General features: G+C 46.0%; 1 protein-coding gene and 1 long non-coding RNA gene across 2 annotated transcripts in view; one reads left to right on the top strand and one right to left on the bottom strand.

Moving 5' to 3' along the window:
• Window positions 1-14,005, top strand: part of LOC146809960 (uncharacterized) — a 112,418-nt gene extending 98,413 nt beyond the window's left edge. The window contains exon 4 of the long non-coding RNA XR_014966524.1: window positions 12,640-14,005. This is a non-coding gene — a long non-coding RNA (uncharacterized LOC146809960). The remainder of the gene's footprint in view (window positions 1-12,639) is intronic.
• Window positions 1-21,745, bottom strand: part of STX8 (syntaxin 8) — a 975,973-nt gene that overhangs the window by 883,828 nt on the left and 70,400 nt on the right. The window contains exon 2 of the mRNA XM_085616822.1: window positions 1,161-1,260. Coding sequence (XP_085472948.1) covers window positions 1,161-1,260 — 100 coding nt within the window. The remainder of the gene's footprint in view (window positions 1-1,160; window positions 1,261-21,745) is intronic.

The raw sequence follows: 21,745 nt of genomic DNA, 5'->3' as shown, positions 1-21,745 counted from the left end.
ATCTGGATCAGCCAGGATTGAAACTTGAGACCTTCAGTCTCACAAAATGTCAATTTTGAACTACAGTTGCCAGTTACTCTGCAGTCTGCATCGATTCTGCAGTCTTATTTCACTCTTTAGTCACAATTCACTCTTTAGTCAATAATCGCTCTCCTGTCGCCATTTCACATTCATCAATGCTAGAGCTGGCTTGATATATTGTGGGCTATTAAAGCAGTTCCTCTAATTCACCACCCATTAATCTACTCTCACCGTGCATCTATTTCTTATATGATATGTTCACCAGCCATTACTATAACTACACTACCAGTTTACTCTTTCTTCATGAAGTCAACAGCTGGACACAGCATTTCAGGTATGAACTCTAGAACTGGATACAATAATAGACAAATTACCTCTAGTACAGGGCACAGTGCCCTAGTGATCTCCTGAACTTGACGTGGTACTCTGGGGTTTCCTTTACAGAACACAATGATCTAGCTATGGATGGGCAATATACTTTTTCTGCTGGGTATATATGTTCTTCTGTTTCCAAAAGGTACTTTTTTGTTTCCGTACAGCCTTATCATGTTAGTGTATTGACTTTAAGATAATCTGACATGAAAACTCTAAGATACCTGCCCCACGTGTGAAGCTTACCCTACAGTGGTCAGCTGGAAGTGTGGATGTCTTGCACCACACCTGGACTGTTACCCTTTTTCTGCACCTGCTGTGTACATTTGGTGGCGCACACCCATCCATACCACTCCCACCCAGTCCATTCCACTTCCACCCAGTCCATTCCACTTAAAGAATGCTGCTCCATTTGACCACCCCACCCTAATCATGCCCGGTCCATGGTCAGTGAAAATGCCCAAACTGCCCACCGGTCTATATCAACTCAACTCGGGTGGGTAAGTGGATAGCTCAGAAATCAATACGTTTCTCTGCTGACAATTCCAAAAGAAGGTTGCAAGATTGTTCCAATTCCTATGGTTTGTAAAGTAAGGGGAAACCATGTCTGGTTGGAATAAAAATTAGGAGCGCATCATGGAGCCTTTTGAGATCTCCTAATGTGAATGGTTTTGTTTGCCAATTTCTCCTGCCAGCCTAGCAAATTCATTCTTTTTGGGAAATTTGGGATATGCGGAGGGCGACCTGTTGTTAGCAGTAGATCTTACCTTTGCTGGATTTTCCCCATTTCGAAGATATCGATTGTGCTCATGGATGTTTTCGGCGATGTCCTGGGCCAGGTGGGAGGTAGCCTCATACAGTGATAACCTGCACAAAATAACAGTCAATATATGTCATAATGCGTGATTCCAATTTTCTAATAAGTGAACGAGAGTTACATTGTAAAAAAAAAAAACATGTGGGTATCTTCTTGAATATTCTTATGTTTATGTTGAATAACATCAAAATAATGGTATGCAGTGTATAGACGGATTGTATTAGTTCTGGTGCATGTACTGAATATGTTTTGCATACCTGACGCTGATGGGGTATGTAACCTTTACTCAGCAGTTTATAGTCCCCATAGCCTTTACTCCTCAGCCTTTACTCCGCATGTTCCTTTACCCAGCATGCCTTTACTCCTTAGGTACGTTTCGTTTTTGCGTTAAGTGGTGGGTACAGTTAAAGAGGCATTTTAGAATTTAGAGGTAGGTTGAGGTAAAGTGTGTATGGGTGATTTTAGGGGTAAGTGGTGGATAGAACTAAAGAGGTTAAGGGTTATTTTAGAATTAAGCAGTGAGTAGAGATACAGGGAAGCAAATGGTGATTTTAAGGGTAGGTAGATTAAAGGGGGAAGGGTTTGCTAGGGTTCAGGAATGGGTTGAGGTGGAGGGAGGTAAGTTTTCCCTCTTTTCTAAAAAGTTTTTTAAAGGGGGGATTTGGGGGTGTAACCACCCCCAAAAAGACACAAATTTAGAAAGATTTTAGACCTGGCCCGTTTAGCAGGGTTATCTCCAAATGTTTTGCCTTCTTCCGCCTGTTTTTATGACCTTCTTTTTGTTGGTTTTAGGACTCTGGGCACTTCACCATAGCTAACCAGGGCTAAAGAGCATATGCGATCTCCCTAAAATATAATGATGATTGGTTTCTCCATGATTGGCCAATTTGATTTAACTAATAAGTCCCTAGTATAGTGCAGCAGTTGTGCCCAGGACCTGTAAATCAAATGCTACTAGTGGGTCTGAAAAACTGATAGTGCCACCCACTTGAGTAGTCCCGCAAATATGCCTTAGGCTTGCCACTGCAGAGCCTGTGTGAAGCTTTAAACTGCTTGCCAGTCCAAAACGTTCCCTTTTATTACATGTAAGGCACCCCTAAGGTAGGGTCCAGTGTATTTAAAAAGGTAGGACATGTACTTGTGAGTTTTACATGTCCTGGTAGTGAAAAGCCACCAAATTCGTTTTCCACTACAGCAAGGCCTATCCCTCCCATAGGTTAACATTTAAGCTACCTTGTAACATTTTACATGTGTATCTTTCAATTCGGAGCGGATAGAGTTTGGGATCACTGGACGGGCAATTTAAAAACACATCTTTTAGTGAAGTTGTTTTTTAAGTTGGAGGTATGAAAATGCCACTTTTAGAAAGTTAGCATTTTCTTACTTTAACCATTCTGTGCCTCTGCCTGCCACTGAATATGCCTCTGGGACATGGTGACAGTTGGGCTTTTGTGCATGCACTCTAGACCAGTCATACTCAAAGTATGGCCCGTGGCAGCAGGGGGCTCCCTGGTCAACAGCAGCACTGTGCTGCTGTTTACACAACTCAGCACTAAGATTAAAAACATATTAAATAAGGACAAGAATTTATTTAAAGGTTAACTGAAATTCAGAAAGGAATTAACTAGGGTGTCCTGTCCCACTGAACTTTAGAAACACCTTCGTGTTTAAAGGCATTTTGCAGCAAACGTGTAAAAGTAAGCAAAAGTTTGTTCAAAATTCAAAGAGGATTTCATTAACATGCAGAACCGTTTCACCTTAGTACATCAGATTATATCAGTGCATCAGATTATAGCAGTGCATTGAAAGGTATTTTTTAAAGTGATAGTTTTCAAACATGAATTAAGAACTATTCATTCTCCCCCCACACTAGTAACAATGCCAATAGTGAACTAAGAGGCTAGTCATTTGTTACATGCACCCTTTGGGCGACCTGGGTTTCTATTACACATGAACATTATAGTTTATTAAATCAAACATAGGAGAAGGTTTTGTACAGCACACATTCTGAAGTCATGTATTTCATCGTCCTCATATGTGATAATGAATAAAAAGGAGGAAAAGTTGTGGAAACTTAGTTCGTAACTGAACATTATCTGCGCCATCTTGTCTCTCCCCAAGCGCCACATGCAGAAAACGCGCGACGGCCATTTTAGGCACCATGACCTCATTGCCGATCGCCAGCGCGTCCCTCTGGCGCTGCGAACATCCCCCCGCGCGCCGGCCACCCCCGTTCTCTCATACATGGGCCATAAACCCTCTCCTTCTGCGCGACCCTGCCATGGAACCACATCCCACGCCTGACCGACACCTTCTTTCATCCCATACATGGTCATACATCCCTTTGATAACCCCCTTCCTCTGCGCCCGATTGTCCGAACCGATCCCAGGCCATCACCTAGCCCTGCGGATGCAGTTTATTGCCCCTACTGTAAGGGAAACACCCCACATCAAAGGGATTACAGTAGATCAAGGCCCCCCACCCCCTGAGACCCGACCAGTCGCACACACCCCCGGGAATTGGCGGAATGTCCAGCTGTGTGATAGCCATCTCCTACTGTGGGTGGGGTGGGGACTTCCACTGTAGATATGTGTGGGAACGAGTTTGAAGTGGGGATTCCAAGGATGTCTTTCCGCACATCAAAGTCTCAACAAGAATGTGTAACATGTAATAAAGCAATAAACCTGTGTATAAGAGGCCAGGCCTCAGAGATGTGGTTAGAGCACCTCGAGACGATACCTTGCTGTCCGATCTGATGTGTTCTGCTCCGACGGAATAAAACTTTGTTTCCTGCCTTCCAGTCTCCGGCGCCTGCCTCTTTTGTTGGTTAATCATCGAATGGTATAAGAGGCAGTGCTTAATTTGTAAAATATGAAGTGCAGGTGCTCAAATCTTTGTCGGAGGCCACACCAGCTTTTCTCTGGCTCCACCCACTTTCTCCACCAGCTCCACCCACTTCCTGTATTAGCTCCACCCACATCCTCAACTGGCACTGCGAAAAGTCAGATAAATTTCAGCAAGGGAGCCTTCCACATAATAAAGTTTTGATAGGAGGTTTCTCCTGCCCTGAGAACATTTTGAAAAAGATTCAATCAAAAGTGCATTTAAAGCACAAATTTGGAATAAATTATCGGAAATCACTAATGCATTGAAAAGGGACAATTCCAGTGCTCTATGTGCTGATTTGGGGAAAAGGACAATACTGGGGTAGGGTATGCCCTTTTTAATAGTCTATGCAGTGACTGAGTCTATGACATCAAAGATACAACTTTTACATAGCTTATGTGAAGAAATAAACCAAAATGTTGTGAAAACACTAGTCAAAACAGATAAGCTGAATAAAATCATGAAATGCACTTGAATGAGTCACTTTGTCACTTCCGGTGACCGAAGGGGTTTGGGATTCATAAATAGAGTTAGTATTCCGTTAAAGCGATTACTATTAGAGAAACAATTGGACTTGTTATTATAACGTACTCCCTGGAGCTATACTACTCTCCCCCTCCACTGCCCTTAACCCCACGCCTTTGTTATATGATGTATTTTAATTGGATATGCCAGCGTGATTGTCGAAAAATCTGAAAGTCAACAAGATTCTAATAATTCACAATGCTTGCAGCAGTGCTGCCATAGATGGGCTGCGGTACTCCACTGCTGACTATTCACCCAGGAGTATGGTAATGTTTGTTGGTGCTGTAAGACGTCCGTGCCTTCACTCCATTGCTGACCATCCCTCCTTGCCTCTATGAATGCTCTAGAGGGGTTGCTGCTTCCCATTGCTGGGTGAGTCCCCAGGTCTACAGTAACGTTTCTTAGCACCGAGGGGCTGGTGCATTGATCCCATTGCTGACTGTATCCCAGGGCTGTGGTGATGCTCGGTGCCTGCCTCTGCCTGCTACCGCAGACATGCTGCTATATCGACCCCGCTGCTGACTGTACCCAAGGGCTGTGGTGATGCTCTGTGCCTGCCTGTGGTTGCTACCACAGTCATGCTGCATCTATCTCACTGCTGACTGTACTCAGGGCCGGCTTTAGGGCGGTGCGACCGGTGCCACCGCACCGGGTGCTGGCTTCCTGGGGGCGCCGTGCTTGAACCTTTATTACGCTTTTGAAGCACCTGCTGCAGCGTTTCTTCCCCCCGCAATTACCAGGCCTCACATAAATGTCAAGATAACTCCTGTGATTAATTATCGTCCTGGAGAGAGATCAGCATTTTGCATAGTTGAGGTTTTGACTTATGTGAAGTTAGTGCAGAGGGTTAATGTGCCTGCTGCAAAGAACGTGTACCAAGTAGATTACAGAGTGCGTATGATGTAAACAGGTCAGCAGGTTACTGCTTTCAAAAGAAACAACCTTTTCTTACTTGCAATATATAACTTAAAGCCCTAATATAGAATAGTGAGCTATCAACTTTCATCCTAGAACTGCATACACACTGCAAAATATACATTATTAGAGCATTGATTAATGTTGCAAAAAGGATTAATTTGGCTAGAAATAGATTATTATTACTAAAGAGAACTCCCAACTATGCTGTTTCTTTTTCGACTCTGCGTTTGTGCTTCTCCACACCAAGCACTCTTAAACTATACTGCCTACCAGTATGGATGACATGTGACTCCTACACTTTTAGTCTTTTGGCTTATGTAACATTTCCTATACACTGATTTACACTCGTATGATTGTCTCTAACTAATTCAATGCATCTGAGAGAGTGTGTTTATGGAGACTTCGTCAATGTTAAAGGGTGCTAGTTAGAGACTCCCTGGTGGAGGTGGTCATTGGGGGGGCGCCAAGAAACATTGTAGCACAGGGCACCACCAGGACTAAAGCCGGCCCTGACTGTACCCCAGGGCTGTGGTGATGCTTGCAACCCGCAGCGGCTACTTACACAGCTGAGTTGCCAAACCGGCTTCCTGCCAGCGGTAAGCAGAGGCCTCCCAGCAGGAACAGTGTTGAGAAATTAGGGGAAATGCGCGTTTTCAAGATAACGACGGAGGGGGTGGAGGCCCGGTGGAAGTAGAGAGTAGAAAGAGAAAGTACTGCGAGCATCCTCTGAAGCGAGAACACCAGCAATATCCCGGGGTCAAGGCTGCTCTCTCTCAGCCTGGTATAAAAACAGATCCACAGTCATCACATGATGTAGTCTGCGAGAGCATTGAGGACCAAGTATGTTTATATATCTTTCACTCTGGAAGGGTGGGGGTGGGGCACATCCATGCACTCACTGGTGTGTGGGGCCGAGGTGGGAGGGGCCTTCCTGTGCTCGGTCTGGACACCCCCAGGAGATCAAAGGATGGGGCATTTCGTCCATAGGGGTGGAGAAGAGCGATTCATCCAGGAAATTATAAGCAGGTTTGTTTTGGTAGGGCTTTTTAAAGCTGCCCTGCAAATGTGCGTTATTTGCCTTCGAAATTATAAAAATGCCGGTGTCCAGGGCTCAGTGACTCTTCGTACCCGTCACACTACTGAGTCTCATAGGAGGGTGAAATCAGGGGCTTTTGGCGGGGGTGGGTCGTGGATGTCAACAGAAGAGAAACAGTTTTTGGAGGATTAGGAAGATTTACAGAGCTGGTGAGCGATCAGATTCCGTGGGAAGCATTTATCATGTTTTTTTTGTTGTTGCAAATTTATATAGCGCGAACTCGACCCGAAGGTATTGGAGCGCTTTACATAGCACCGTATTTACATTACACATTCAGGCACGGGGAAAGTAAGTGATTTGCCCAGAATCACAGGATGTGGAAGCGACCTCGAGACTCGAACCCTGGTTTCCAAGAGGATTAGTAAAGTTTTAACTTCTTACCTTTACTCGTTAATCGTGGTGAGCCGGCCGGCAGGGACACACACTGGCAGCACTGCCTTTGCTCAGTGAATAACTGATTGTACGATTAGCCGGCCGCCGCGGCCTGGTGCTGCTTGCTACCATACAGTATTGCACTGTTCTACTGGCTGATCGATGCCTGCACAGGCGGCCCTTCTCTCAATGTAGTCTTCGGTCGGAGGTCGCCTGACTTGAACAACGATGATGACTCGTGGTGGGCAGTGTGAGCTGCGGTGGTTATGCTGGAGGCGGGCGTGGCCATGTGAAAAAAATCTGCGCGCACAGCCCCTCCCTCCCATCAGAACCAAAATCCAGCCCGGCGACCGCCCAAATAAATCAGTGTCACTGCAAGTGGCAACACCGCAACGGTCAAAACTGCACTGTGAACGAAGTGCCGCAGCGCGCGGCCGCCACGATCAACATATACATAATTTATGAATTGGACTTGGGCTCAGCCTCAGGGCAAGCGAGGTGATTAAGAAGTGTCTCACAAACCCGCAACCAGACACTGTTAACTGCGCCGCATGCACTGAGTACAGACTTACAGTAAATTTAAAAAAACAGCAATGTGTGATGTGTGCAGCAGATGCATAGACCCGGCCCTGATAATTAAGTGCCGGTGCTAAGCACCGGAAAGCACCGGCACAAATTAAGCACTGATAAGAGGCGATTACCGCCGGGCAATACTTGAAAGGTTATCGACTGAAACTGCCGCTACCATTTAACAATTGGCGCCCAACGTAGGGCCCATCAGCGACACGTGGATCCAATGAGAGAGGTCCCAACGACAGAGTGAACGACTGCAACGATCAGGAAGAGCTCCTGCCCGATAGACCCTCGTCTGGCAGCCGATCATCCGAACTTCACTGGTTCCGAGCAGACCTCTCTCGAGTGATCTACGGTCCTGACTGGGAACCATCAGGAGTGCCGCGGCAAATACGGAGAGTAGAGGACGATCGGGCGCTGGAGGCGGAAGACGAGAAACTGTCCATGCGGTCCGGGTAAGGTCGTGTAACACGACAAATTGCGAAACGATTGATTGATTGATTGAAAATACTAGTAATGCTTATTTGATTGTTCTTTTTGAGATATTCGCTGCCTACAAACGGGGAAGAGAAGAAATACTCTCTCTCCCTTTGCAGATAGTGAAGGGTAGGTAACGCGGACTTTTGTCCCCCTTTGTAACCCGTCGTGCCTATTATTCTCCCCACTGATTGATTGTCCAAACATTGATTGTTTTTGACGAATAGTGCTTTTTGAGATATTCTCTGTTTGCAAATAACGTAGAATAGAAATATTCTGTCTAGTCTTTGCAGATAGTGAAGGGTAGGTAACGCGGACTTTTGTCCCCCGTTGTAACCCGTCGTGCCTATCTCTTTCTCACCATTGATTTATTGATTGTCCGAACACTGGTTGTTCGATATTGGTTCTTTGGAGGTATTCTCTGCTTACAAATAACGTGGAATAGAGATATTCGGTCTAGTCTTTGCAAGCAGTGAAAAGATAGGTAGTGAAGACTTTTGTCCCCGTTGTAACCCGTCATGCCTATCTTCTCCCCACTGATTGATAGTTGGTTCTGCCCGGACCGCTTATTAGAGATGAACCATCCGGCTCCACTGGAAGGCACCCCTAATAAGGAGATGTTTACTAAATATGGACTTGTCGCTGTAGCCTATAGCAAACTATGGCATAAATATACAAAGAAGGACTCCGAAAGTCAGTGGCCACTGATGGGATCCTTTGATGACCATAAAATAGAAACGCTAGAAATAGCTCTACGTAGCAATAAAACGACGCCCAATATGCTCGATAGTATCGGCATGTGGCGCAAAGAAGCAACGCAACGGAAAAAGAGAGAAGAAGTAAAGGCAGAAAAAGAACTACGAAAGGCAGCTCATCTTGTCGCTAGAAAGTTAGAGGAAGAAATAAAGGAGAGAAAGGAAGCTAAACAAAAACAAGAATCTGAAACGTCAGGCCAGTGCCCTGTTAGGACCCCCTCTATGCTCTACGCTGAGTTACCTTCCAAGCAACGAGTGAATGACGAATTACTATTAGGTCCTCCGATCGCCTATATGCCCCCTCCATACGCTCCCTCCCAACATATATATGCCACACTCCAACAAAATAGTATGATTAAAACGCTTTAATAACTTGTAGGTATATGCAACACTTCAACAGGGTAAAACACGTTAAAACACAGCTATTTACATGGCAGCCTGCTGCAACATCCACCCCCAAAGCATTCACCATCCGCGTAACACAGTCCCCGCCCCTCCTTCTTCGAAGTAGCAACATTGCTGTCTCTTAGTCGGCTTTGGGCTATAAGAAGGGCCTACAAAATCCATCCGCCTGTGAGACGGCATCAGTGACGGTCCGTTGTGCGAAGAGGCCGGAGGCAACACGATGCGCCGATACCCGGATGGCATCGAGGTGGTGTCCAACAAGCTGTAGTGCCGGCCTGGCCGTCCTACAATACAGCACTGAAAGACGGCGTGGGGTGCCCTGGGGGGGAGGCGACGCGAACGGGCCTCCCCCGCCTCCCCAGGTGGAGGCTCACCAGTTGCAGTAGGGCACCCCTTTGACGCTTCACTCACCAGCCAGCTGCAGCAGGGCAGCCATTAAATGTTTCACCTGCCGGACGACCACCCGGGCGGAAGTTCCTTTCTGCACCAAGTTTGCCCTTGGCGTTCCAACCAAGAAGTGGGCCCCCGCAGTTGGCTGGTCGGGGGACCCACTCTGGTGGCCGTGGTGGAGAACTGCTGCTGCCACAGGAGTCTCAAAAATGGCGGCCGGCTCTTCGGATTCGGGCTACCTCGGAACTCGGAAGCTTGCCTGCTCGGGCGTGGGCCCCACCCTTGAAGACGTCCTCTCAGCTTTGCAGATTCTACGGGAGTCATTGGCCCTCGACTCCCGCGGACTTCCGGTGGGGGCAACCGCCACTATCGCTCGATCATTCCACATTAACTTGCCTTTGCCCCGGGCGGCAGCCACCTTGTCCCCGTTTGGTGCCGTGAGAGAGACTGATTCAGGGTATCGGCGGAGAGACACACCTGCTGTCCCGCTCTCCGAAAGGACCACGGCGTCGCTGAAAGATGGTGGTGCCCTCATGCTGACGCCAGTTTCTGTTTGAATTACCAGGAGACACTGTAGTCTACCAACCCGAAGCAGTTCTGGTGGAACCTCAGCATGATCCGGTAGGAAACAACTTTGCTTTCCCCACCTTCGAGTCACGATTCATGCTGTCTGTTCTTTCTGTTGGCATTAATGGAAATTTTTTGGACTGCCGAAAGGGATTCTGGTCCGACCGTTAACTAGTGGAAACATCTAGACTGTACACTGGACCCACCCGACCTCGCCCCAAAATGGCGCCGATGTAGGAGGGGCCTACAACTCCTTATGGCGTTCCAGATTACTTGGCATTGATATTAAGGGATATGTATACGGTCTTTTTGCACATGGCGGGCGGGGGACAGGGAGGGTACTGACTGGACATGCGGACAACCTTATTGATGCTGGTCTTCTCATTATTGATTATTTTTATTTTCGCATTAAGGTAGTATTGCTCATGATACTCGACGCCTCTTGCACCGTGGCCGGCCTATACGGTTGTAGGCCCGTATTTGTATACTGACATTTTCACAATAAAGGGTTTTCGAAGGAATTATGGAATCAGCGTCATAACAATCGTCTAGGTTGGTAAGGTTTTGAATAACGGCTGTCATTCCCAAACAATAGAAGACAGATAATGCAGACCCTTTGCCTGAATTTTGGATTGATGAAAATTTGTATCCATGTAAGGTATGGTATTTTGTCCAATAATATACGGCTAATTGAGAAACAAATGCACGAAGAGGGAACTCGAATTTAGGGAAAAATAAAAATGAAGAAATTTTGGTATAGTAGAAAAGAAGGATATAGTACACAGAAAGAAAAATGCGAAAAGGATAGTCAAGATCTGTGGTATTGTACGTCCCTGCAGCTAGTCTGGTACGTGGTAAGTAGAACTTTTTCGTGTTTATGCGCACTGATGTGCTTTGAATGCTGCCCCCCCCCTTCTTTTCTTCTCTGTAGGTTACATGGGAGTTCCGACTGAAGAATGGAGTGGACATAGACCGCACCGTGCTCCATGTAGGGAAAGACAGACATGCGCTGTGAGATGGTGCGTGCAATGCAGACCATCACTGGGAACGTGAAAAACTGTATGGTATGCCTGTGCGTATGTGCCCTGATTGAACGGTATGAATGTGTATGTATTGCATATGCCTGGGTCGCTGGAGAGAACGTCTTTGTATGACTGAAATACTTGTCTATCGATCAAGGGGATGGGAAAATAAGCCCGAATATGGTAACTCCTCGTTTGAAGAAACGACTCTCCCTCTCCCGGAAGCTAGTAAATTGGAGGGTGACTTACACCAGAAACATGCTGTGCTTGATGTATGTACTGTTACACCCTATCCGGTATTTGTGTGTACGTGAACGTTGAATTTATGTTTTCCCCCAGCTTGTGTTTTTGTACGAAAAACTGACCCGTGCTGCTCTATGTTGTGTGTACACCAAGTGGCCTATTATCGTACACGTTTGTCTCTCTCTCTCTCTCCCGTTTTATGTCGTACGTGTACCCAATAGCCTACTTGATGCGCACGTCTCTCTCTCTCTCTCTCCATCCCTCCCTCCCTCCCTCCCTCCCCCCCCCCCTGAAGGCTCCCTTGCCCTCTTTTGATTAGATGACAACACTGTACCTCCTCGGTATATGTATAATTGGCCTAAACACGACAGTGTTCGAACAAATTGACAGAAGCAAAACGACCGTATTTTGCCACACTACTACCTCTCCTTTCTGTAAATGATGGAACTTAATTGGCTGAGAAAGAAAGGACAGGTAAGATGACTGATGTCTCCCAATTTGGCCCTTATAACGGGAACTATATGTCAGTGGTTTTTGTTGTTTTAGGGCTCTAACGACTCCACCTCCATCACTCAGAATCGCCCCGCCCATTGCACAGAAATAGAGCGTCTAAGCACCCCGCCCTTCCAGAATAGTCCCAGTTCTGTACTAGCCGTCCCTGGATATTTTAAGCAATACAGCTGATGACCTTGTTTTTAAAGATACATCGCCTAGAACTGATAAAGGTTAACTATTGTCTCCAGCAAGAAAAATGTTTAGCGCGTGTTCCTCCCCGAAACAGATATTTGTGAGCCCATGACAGTAGCACCTCGCACTTTTTCATAAACTTAGCAGTCCCTGGAGAAAAATATGAATCAGCAGGGCTTGCGTTAGAAAGACGAGTCTCTGCCGGAGAAGCCAGTTCGAATTTTGATAGACCAGAAAGTTGATAGATGTCAGACTTCTTGCTACGTTTATAAGGTACAGGAATCAACACCTAGCAGACCTGGTGATGGAAATTTGCAGGAACACTCGCAAACCTGCACCACAGTAATGATTAATGAGTTAGTAGCGTACACCGACATAAGAGTTAATAGACATCCACCATAGAGTGACCGATAAATGTTTCCCCCACTACTTTGGGTTGGGAGAGAGAATGAAGTGTGTAAACGTCTTCCCTACCAGTTCTCTAAGATTTTGTTTCTTGTACTCATTCAAAGATAACATGCGGTCATCGGAGGAGAGGGGTCGGACGTGACGCACAGCCTGGCTGCGGATCATGGAACATCTATGGCCTCGACCAAGGAGGAGCCACGGAGCAAAAAGATGCGGGACGAGGCACCATTCTCAGCATGGAAAGCGATAGAAAGAAGGGCTATCCCGGAGCCCCCTGCTCACTGATCAGCTCGTGCCTGAAGTCCCAGCCCGTCGAGCCCGATTGATGGGCTCAGTGCTAAAAGATTCTGCTCTCCTTGGTCCGCTTTTTGATCCGATCCAACTCCACCCCCTCTTCTCTCGGCCTCCCAAAGCGCGCCCCTATTCCCCCCCCTCTTTCATATGGGATTTTGAATTTGACTTGACAAAAGAAGAACGAAATGCGGGTACCCCGTCTCAAGGTACCTATGATAAGATGAGTTAGGGAACAGGACTGTGATCCGAGAGCAACGAATGGTCACACCCTGCTACGTGAAAACCTGGATTTGAGCTGGACCTTAGCTCCACCGCCGGTGCTTAACAGTGCCAACGAAAGAAGAAGAACAATGAGAGCTTACCAGTGATGGCTCGCTATAATAGGACACTGGAAAGAAGAACTCCCTTCCCTGACTGTAACTCATGTTGAGTTGAATTCCTCTCCCAACCGCTTTCGTATTGACTATCTTCCAATCGAGTTTTCATGATATTACATCGGTCACTTCCAACTGTACACTGATAGTTAAGAAACATTAACTTTGTATAATGACACTTGTATAACACCAGCCGTGCACATGACTATGCTGTCTAGTTTGATCCACACGAAGTCTAGGCCTTAAGTAATGTACGTAATATTCCTTGTTTTGCCAGAACATTTTTTTTTACTTTACGGTATCATGTTTGTGTTCAAGCGAGCTTCCCTCCTCCTATCTCCGGGTCTGACATATGACGCAGCTGATGTAATTTTGTATGCGCTACCTCCTCGCCTATCACATCAACTACATGTAATTATGTACAATTGTGTCAGATTATTCCTGTCCGCCCTAAGACTCTGAACTTTGAAGCAGAACATATGAAAGCTCTGTACGAGGTAGAAGTTCGTGGTATTATGGGGATAGATCCGAACTAAACAAGCTGGCGAGATATGTTAAAAGGGAGGACTGTGGAAATTTAGTTCGTAACTGAACATTATCTGCGCCATCTTGTCTCTCCCCAAGCGCCACACGCAGAAAACGCGCGACGGCCATTTTAGGCACCATGACCTCATTGCCGATCGCCAGCGCGTCCCTCTGGCGCTGCGAACATCCCCCCGCGCGCCGGCCACCCCCGCTCTCTCATACATGGGCCATAAACCCTCTCCTTCTGCGCGACCCTGCCATGGAACCACATCCCACGCCTGACCGACACCTTCTTTCATCCCATACATGGTCATACATCCCTTTGATAACCCCCTTCCTCTGCGCCCGATTGTCCGAACCGATCCCAGGCCATCACCTAGCCCTGCGGATGCAGTTTATTGCCCCTACTGTAAGGGAAACACCCCACATCAAAGGGATTACAGTAGATCAAGGCCCCCCACCCCCTGAGACCCGACCAGTCGCACACCCCCCCGGGAATTGGCGGAATGTCCAGCTGTGTGATAGCCATCTCCTACTGTGGGTGGGGTGGGGACTTCCACTGTAGATATGTGTGGGAACGAGCTTGAAGTGGGGATTCCAAGGATGTCTTTCCGTACATCAAAGTCTCAACAAGAATGTGTAACATGTAATAAAGCAATAAACCTGTGTATAAGAGGCCAGGCCTCAGAGATGTGGTTAGAGCACCTCGAGACGATACCTTGCTGTCCGATCTGATGTGTTCTGCTCCGACGGAATAAAACTTTGTTTCCTGCCTTCCAGTCTCCGGCGCCTGCCTCTTTTGTTGGTTAATCATCGAATGGTATAAGAGGCGATTACCGCCGGGCAATACTTGAAAGGTGATCGACTGAAACTGCCGCTACCATTTAACAAAGTGAAATAAAAAAATTGCCTAGAATCACACAATTTGGTTAAGTGGGGAAGCCAGGATTAACCCCAAGCTTTTGGTTTCGTACTGCGCAATTCAGACACTAGATTATATACTTTGCTTCCGCTAGTCCCACCTTACCGCCAACCCCCAAACATCACCTTGCTGGCATCAATGCGCCCCTAGGTCACATCACAGACCAAACATTGAGGCCCCTGGGAAAATGTTTGCGAGTATCCATGATCTAGACCAGTGATACTCAAAGTACGGAACAGCAGCACTAGTCTGCTGTTTACTTGACTCAGCAGTAATATTCAGAAGGGATGCAACTAAGGCGTTGTGCACCACTTAACTTTAGAAACGCCTTCATTTTTTGAAAGACATCTTACAGCAAACATGTAAAACTATGATAAAGTCTCTTCAATATATAAAAGCATGTATTTCATTAACATGCAGACCTTTTCTCCTTAGTATATCGGATTCATTGCTTTGAGAGGTATTTTCTTTTTTAAATGATCGTTTTCAAACATGAATGAGAAACATTCATGATTCCACCGATCCTAAAAACAATACCAATAGTGAACTAAGAGGCAAGTCGCTTGTCATGTGCAGCCTCTGGGTGGCCTGGGTTGTTATTATAAATGGACAACATCATAGTTTATCTAATCAAACACAAGAGAAGCAAAAAGAGGCAAAGTGAAAAAAGATCAATTGTCTAGGATCATACAGTTTGGTCAAGTGAAGAAGCCAAATTGATCACATGTTTTCTTGTTTCACATTGTGCAATTCAGCCATTACATGTACATGCTTTGCTTCCCCTACACCCACCTTACAAACCCTATCTCATCTGACCGCCACCCTGCTGGCATCAATGCAGCTCTTGGTCACACCATAGACCATACTTTGTGGCCCCTGCGAAAAGGTTTGTGAGTACCCATGCACTAGACAATCACATAAAGGGAGCTGAGGTGTGACCTGCATATCCTGATGGCCCATCACCTGGCTGTTGGGCCTTTCTGAGCCAGAATGGTGGGAGGAGTTGACACGGACACCTGAATAGGGCTGTGCCTGTTTTCACATAAATAAGTCTCCACCTCCTGTAGTGTGTCTGGAGCCTGGGCAAGGAAGGGCATGGTTTTGTGCACTACAAAGACTTTTCTTTGAAGTCTGCCTACTTAAAAGGCTGAAATGGGTATACAATCTGGACCTCTGACCCCATACACTCCAAACACTTCTGGATTGAAGACATTCTGCCAGGAAGACAAGCTTTGTTGCTGTCAGGAGAAACTTCCACTTTGCAGTTTGCTTTGCTGTGCTGGCCTGATGCTTTTGTCATGGGAGTTAAAGGACTAGACTTTGCTTTCTACATCCTGCTTTCTAAGGTCCTCCAAGGGCTTGACTTGAGCTTACATCCTGTTGGAAGTCTTGGGGCCATAAAAGACTTCATCTGCCAGCACCTGGGCTCTTTTGCTGCAAAACCCTACCAAGTGGTGCCAAAACCAGTTCCTGGGCCCTTGGAAGTGAATTCTGGTGCAAAAAGAAAGAAAAATCAACGCATCGACTTCAAGCATAATCGAAACTGGCGCATCATTGCAAAACTTGATGCTTCGCGGCTGCCTGCACCAAAGCACGGTCCACGTTCGATGAAACGACCAAGGCTTACAAAGCAGGCCCGGACCTCTTGCCACATCGCCATCGAAGAACCACCGCTGTGTGAGTCTCGAGCACCGGATCACCGAAGTCCGTGACGCACTCACTATAAATAAGTATCCAGAAACAAAATTAAGAACTATCTTATTTTAAACAGTATAATAATATATTATGAGTGAACCTACACTTAAATGAAACACGATGTCGGAAAGCGTGGCTGTTCAGCCACATAATACAAATAATATGGCAGGCAATCGCTCTGGAGGTTAATTTTATCAAGATACTGAGAATTCTGCTATAAAGGGTCTCACCACACGAAGAAGGCCTTTTGAGGATGACCTATATTTTTGGCAAACCCAGTCAGGAAAGTCTATGCTTCAGACATCCAACGTCTCAAACTCTGACTGCACGTCATCCAGACCTGGAAGTCTAGTGTCTATCGAACGTTAAACCCACCCAAGACAGAATTCTTGTTGCTTGCCAAGAACAACAAACAAGAAAACATAGAAACCTGGTTCAATAACATGAACCTTCATGGTTTTGAAAAAGCAACTTTGACCGAATGGCAAATCACTTGGATTTACTATGGACACCAACCTCTTCCTCAAGTGATGTATTGCTAAAAAAAAAAAAAGAAAAACAGCGTATTACTAGCAACCTCTTTTAAAGAAAGCAAATCTGTTTCTTCCAGAAAGCAACTTCAGAACTGCTGGTCAAACTGTTGTACTCATGCCTTTGGATGGTAGTAACGACCAGCTCCTTGGTCTCCCAAACTACACAATGGCATCCCGTAAGGGCATCCTGCAAGCTGCAACACATTTCATTGAAGACTTGCAGAAATATGGTGACACCGCCCCCATCCCAATGGCTCTCCTTGCAGTCTAGCACCACCTTCAACATCAGTTGCATCATTTACTATGCCATCAAGACCAGCACCCCTGCTTATCTTGCAGACAAGCTTACCATCTCTGGTGGTTCTCGGAACCCTGCTGCCAGAGCACCAACAGATTGCAAAATTAGAAGTGTGACAAATAAAGATAAAAAACAAGGCAGCAGGCCTTTTTCATCTACGCACTCATGATCTGGAACATTCCCATATTAGAAAAAAGAGTTGACAACTCACCTCTTTAAAGAACACTACATCACAGTAAATCAACCATCCACATCAAAGCTACCTCGCCTATCACCCGTTGACTTTATGCTGGTCTTTGACCCTGTACATGACTCCACAGCTTTTTGGCTGAATAAGCTACTCAAAATGGCTGGATATGGGGTCTCCGATCCTAACCATGACTTTGAGAGGGCGAATTAAATACACAACAGGCCCAATACAATACCTTGGAGTAAAGCTTCTTAACAAGAGCCCGACTACCTACGTGACTTTGCTAGAAGTGCTCCTAATAGACGGTCGGTAAAGAAGGGAGCAACCTGATTTAAAAATGTTTCAGCTGCAACAACATTATTAAAATAAACTTCCTCTCATGCCCCCTGTATGTGTTACAATCCTCCCAATCAAATTCCCCAGAAACTAAAAGACATCCAATTCTGTCTACTAATGTTGATACAGGATAACAAAGCATAGAAGGTGGCAAAAACATATTTATTTTAAAAATCTTCGAAGGGTGTATTACACGCTACACAGCGGCACCACAAATCCAACACGCATTGGCATAGCCAATAGGTCTCGCTTTTGGGACCTTATAAGTATTTAGTTTTGCAGCACAATATCCTTGGTGCAACAACATTAACTGTTGCATGATTAAACACTTATAAGGCCCCAAAGGCGAGACCTATTGGCTATGCCAATGCTTTTTTTTTTTTTAAAGGACAAGCAGTGCTATCAGGCTCCGGCTGCCACTTAGAGGTAGAGAGAGAGAGGTGTGTAAAGAGAGGTAGAGAGAGAGGTAGACAAAAAATGAATGTGTGTCCTCATGTAACGTAACTGGTGCTATGTAAAGCGCTGTGATACCTGATTGGATTTGGGCCACGTTCACCCTATATAAAACTCTGCAAAAAAAAAAAAAAGAACAGGTGGAGAGAGAGAGGTGTAGAGAGGTAGAGAGAAAGGATGGAGGGAGAGAAAGGGTGGAGGGAGAGAGAGAGAAAGGGTGGAGGGAGAGAGAGAGAAAGGGTGGAGGGAGAGAGAGAGAAAGGGTGGAGGGAGAGAGGGAGAGAGAGAGAGGGAGAGAGAGAGGGGGAGAGGAAGAGAGGGAGAGGGAGAGAGGGAGAGAGGGAGAGAGAGAGAGAGAGAGAGAGGGGGAGAGGGAGAGGGAGAGGGAGAGAGGGAGAGAGGGAGGGAGAGAGAGAGGGAGAGAGAGAGGGAGAGGGAGAGGGAGAGGGGGAGGGGGAGGGGGAGGGGGAGGGGGAGGGTGACGGGCACTGTGCCTCATGAGCAGGGCCAATGGAATTAAGCGGCAATGGAGGACCCAATTATGCAGCAGGGTCATTCTAGATTATGTGGCAAGAAATGGTAAACAATGAGGCTTAATGTGACATTCGGTGGCAGAATTATGTGACTAATTTATGTTAACATGCATTCATATCGCCTGGGCAAAAGTTTCAATTCACAATTTGCCTTTTAATACTTATATCCAGCAGCCAGCAACCGAAGGACGGCCAGTTACCTTTGAAAAAGATCTGCCACTGAGCTTGAACATCACGCAGCACTTTTCTGTAGAAACGTTTGATCCATTTGAACTATTTTGTTGAAATCTGCACATTGTGCAGACGATTTCATTACAAGACCGGAGGCTACATTATGCATTAATCCTTTAATGCAGTCACAGACAGCTGCACTACATCACAAAGAAACAAACAGTTCTAGAATGTAGTGACAGGATACAAGTAGCATGAGACGCAAACAGACTGCCTCTTTTAAATGCGGCTCACAGACAGATAAGTAACATTTATACCTTTCTTATTACTATTGCCCTTAAGACTTTGTTTGCTCTTAAAGAAGAAAAGGAAAGACCTTCCTTTCATCCTATTTGCCCTCCGTTTTCGATGCGGAACATTGTGCCAATTTCTCTCATATTTTATGTTCGTCCCAAATACCCCACCGCTTGCGCAACCGATTAGGGGTTCTACCCCCCCCCTCTTCCCCTAACCCCCCTCCCATCGACTTCCTATTGAGGTTGTCGCCCTTCCTTCACCCGCATTTGTACTTTATTACTATTATTTATATTAAGTAGATAAGCCTGTCTCCGTTACCTTGCTTGTCTTTCCCTTTCTTTACCCGCTGCAACGCGCTCGATCGCGTATATCCTAAGGGAGCACTTTTGGATATTTATTCCTATTTTTTTGACCGGAGCACGATGAAACGACGCGCTCGCGCACACCAAAGCGAGCGCGTCGCTACTTTGAGGAATGCACCTTAAGGACGGTGCACGCTCACAAGCCTGTATCTTAGGCTCTTTCATCTAATTCCGTCGACTCCCCCGGCAACAGCTGATCTCGAGCGAGAGGTTCAGTTACTCCGCTCGGATCAGCTGCTGCCAAAAAACGATCTTTAACCAGTTCAAGGGAAACACTCGCAATAACAAGGAAATTAATTAAAATTCCAGCATTAATTATTAACAATTATTTCTCCAGCTTTGCCACCTCCAAAACCAAAAATATAAAAAAAAAAAAAAAGGGGGAGATTCAATATCAATCCAATTATTTAATTAAATAGATAAAACTTAAAAATAATAATAATTCTTTAGTATTCAACTTACCTTACCTCTTAATAGCAATGTCAGACCTTGAATCGGACGATGCTACCGCCAGTTCACCCCTCCACAATAATGATTCCTTCAAAAAATTCCTACAAAATGAAATGCGATACTGCATGCTATCTACCTTTAAAGAAGTGATGTCTTCCAAAAGACCTCTCCCCTCTGGTCACGATGACTCTACCTACGACACCTTAACTCAAGGAAAAAAGAATAGAAAATCAAAATACTGCGAACATCCTGATGATTACAGCACAAGAGGTCGTAGCACCTCAGTCGACCTAGCAGGTCCTAGCACCTCATCTATGTTGGGAGGCCCTCGCGCCTCAAATGAGAACGGTGCCCCTCGCGGCACAACCCGTTATGACGGGAAGGATGATGCAGACTCTGATTCAGAGGAAGAAAATTTCCACAACCCCTACGATGAATTCGTTTTGGATCTTGACGACCCAAACCAAGATCTTGATAATTTTGGCAAAGGAGAATCGCCCTCTTCTTCCGATAACATCATACTCAATCCGTTAGGAGAAGAAATGTTCTCCCCCCTAACTATTTCCCACCCTAACAGCTCAAAGTGGTTCCCTCAGGAACACGTCTCTAAATTTATTAGGAGATGGCTAAGGAACTCTCTGGAAAGAGAAACTAGAAATACTCTCAGATCAGAGTGCCCGAGACCCACAATTCATGACAAGGTCTCTCAAACCCCCAACCTCGACCCCGACCTAATAAAATTCCTATTTAAACTGGGAAAAGACCCTAGAAGAGGCCTGAAGAGAGCACTCAAGGGCTGCCAAAACCACCTCCTTGACGTGCTCGGCCCCTCACCAGGATCCTAGACCTAGCAGAGGAGTCACACATTTCAAATACGCCTCTCGATACCAACCTCATTCGTGGATGGAGCCAAAGAGCTATTGTTCTCCTTGGTAATGCGAACTCGAGTCTGAACATCGAAAGGAGGAGAACTATGCTGACAAAGATCAATCTCAAACTCAGCGACCTGGCAGAGAAAGAACCTTCTGACAACCCTAAGGGTCTTCTCTTCGGACAAGACATGATCAAGTCAATCCGCCAATATGTCGCCACCTTTACCGCCCTAGATAGGGCTCAATCAAATATGAAGCGTGTCTTCAGCACAAAGCTTTTTGGACAGGCCGGAAGAAGGGGCCGTTTTTCCGGCCGCAATTCCCAGCGGCCCTTCTCGTCCTTCAGAGGTTCTGGTAGAGGCTTCTACCCCTCAAATCAACAATTCTACACCTGTCGAGCCAGAGGAGGACCTCGTAATAGAGGCTTCAGATCCCGTGGAAATCCAAACTTCTCAAGTCCTGCAAGTAAGTCTTCCTCCTCTTCCCTCTTCTTCCCAAGTAGGGGGCAGATTAAAACTATTCTACCACATTTGGGAGTCCCTAACTCAAGATCCTTGGGTTCTAGAGACCGTTCAGGGTTTCAAAATAGACTTTCTAGAAATCCCCTTTCAGTCCCATCCCCCGAATCCTTTAACCCTTTCAGTCGACCACCAGAAGATCGTCGAAGAGGAAATCTCTTCAATGCTCAAAAAGGAGCTATCATACAGGTTCCCTGGTCCTCCAAAACATTTATAAGCACCCTTTTCTTAGTTCAAAAAAAGGACAAAGGATGGAGACCAGTGATAAATCTTCGAGAGGTGAACAAATATTTAACTTACAGACATTTCAAAATGGAAGGTATTCACCTTCTCAGGGACCTTCTTCTGAAAGGAGACTGGTTGGTGAAATTAGACCTCAAAGACGCC

The sequence above is a fragment of the Triturus cristatus genome, chromosome 7, assembly GCF_964204655.1.
Source record: "Triturus cristatus chromosome 7, aTriCri1.1, whole genome shotgun sequence".
Taxonomy (NCBI): domain Eukaryota; kingdom Metazoa; phylum Chordata; class Amphibia; order Caudata; family Salamandridae; genus Triturus; species Triturus cristatus.
This window is presented reverse-complemented; position numbering and strand designations above follow the sequence as displayed.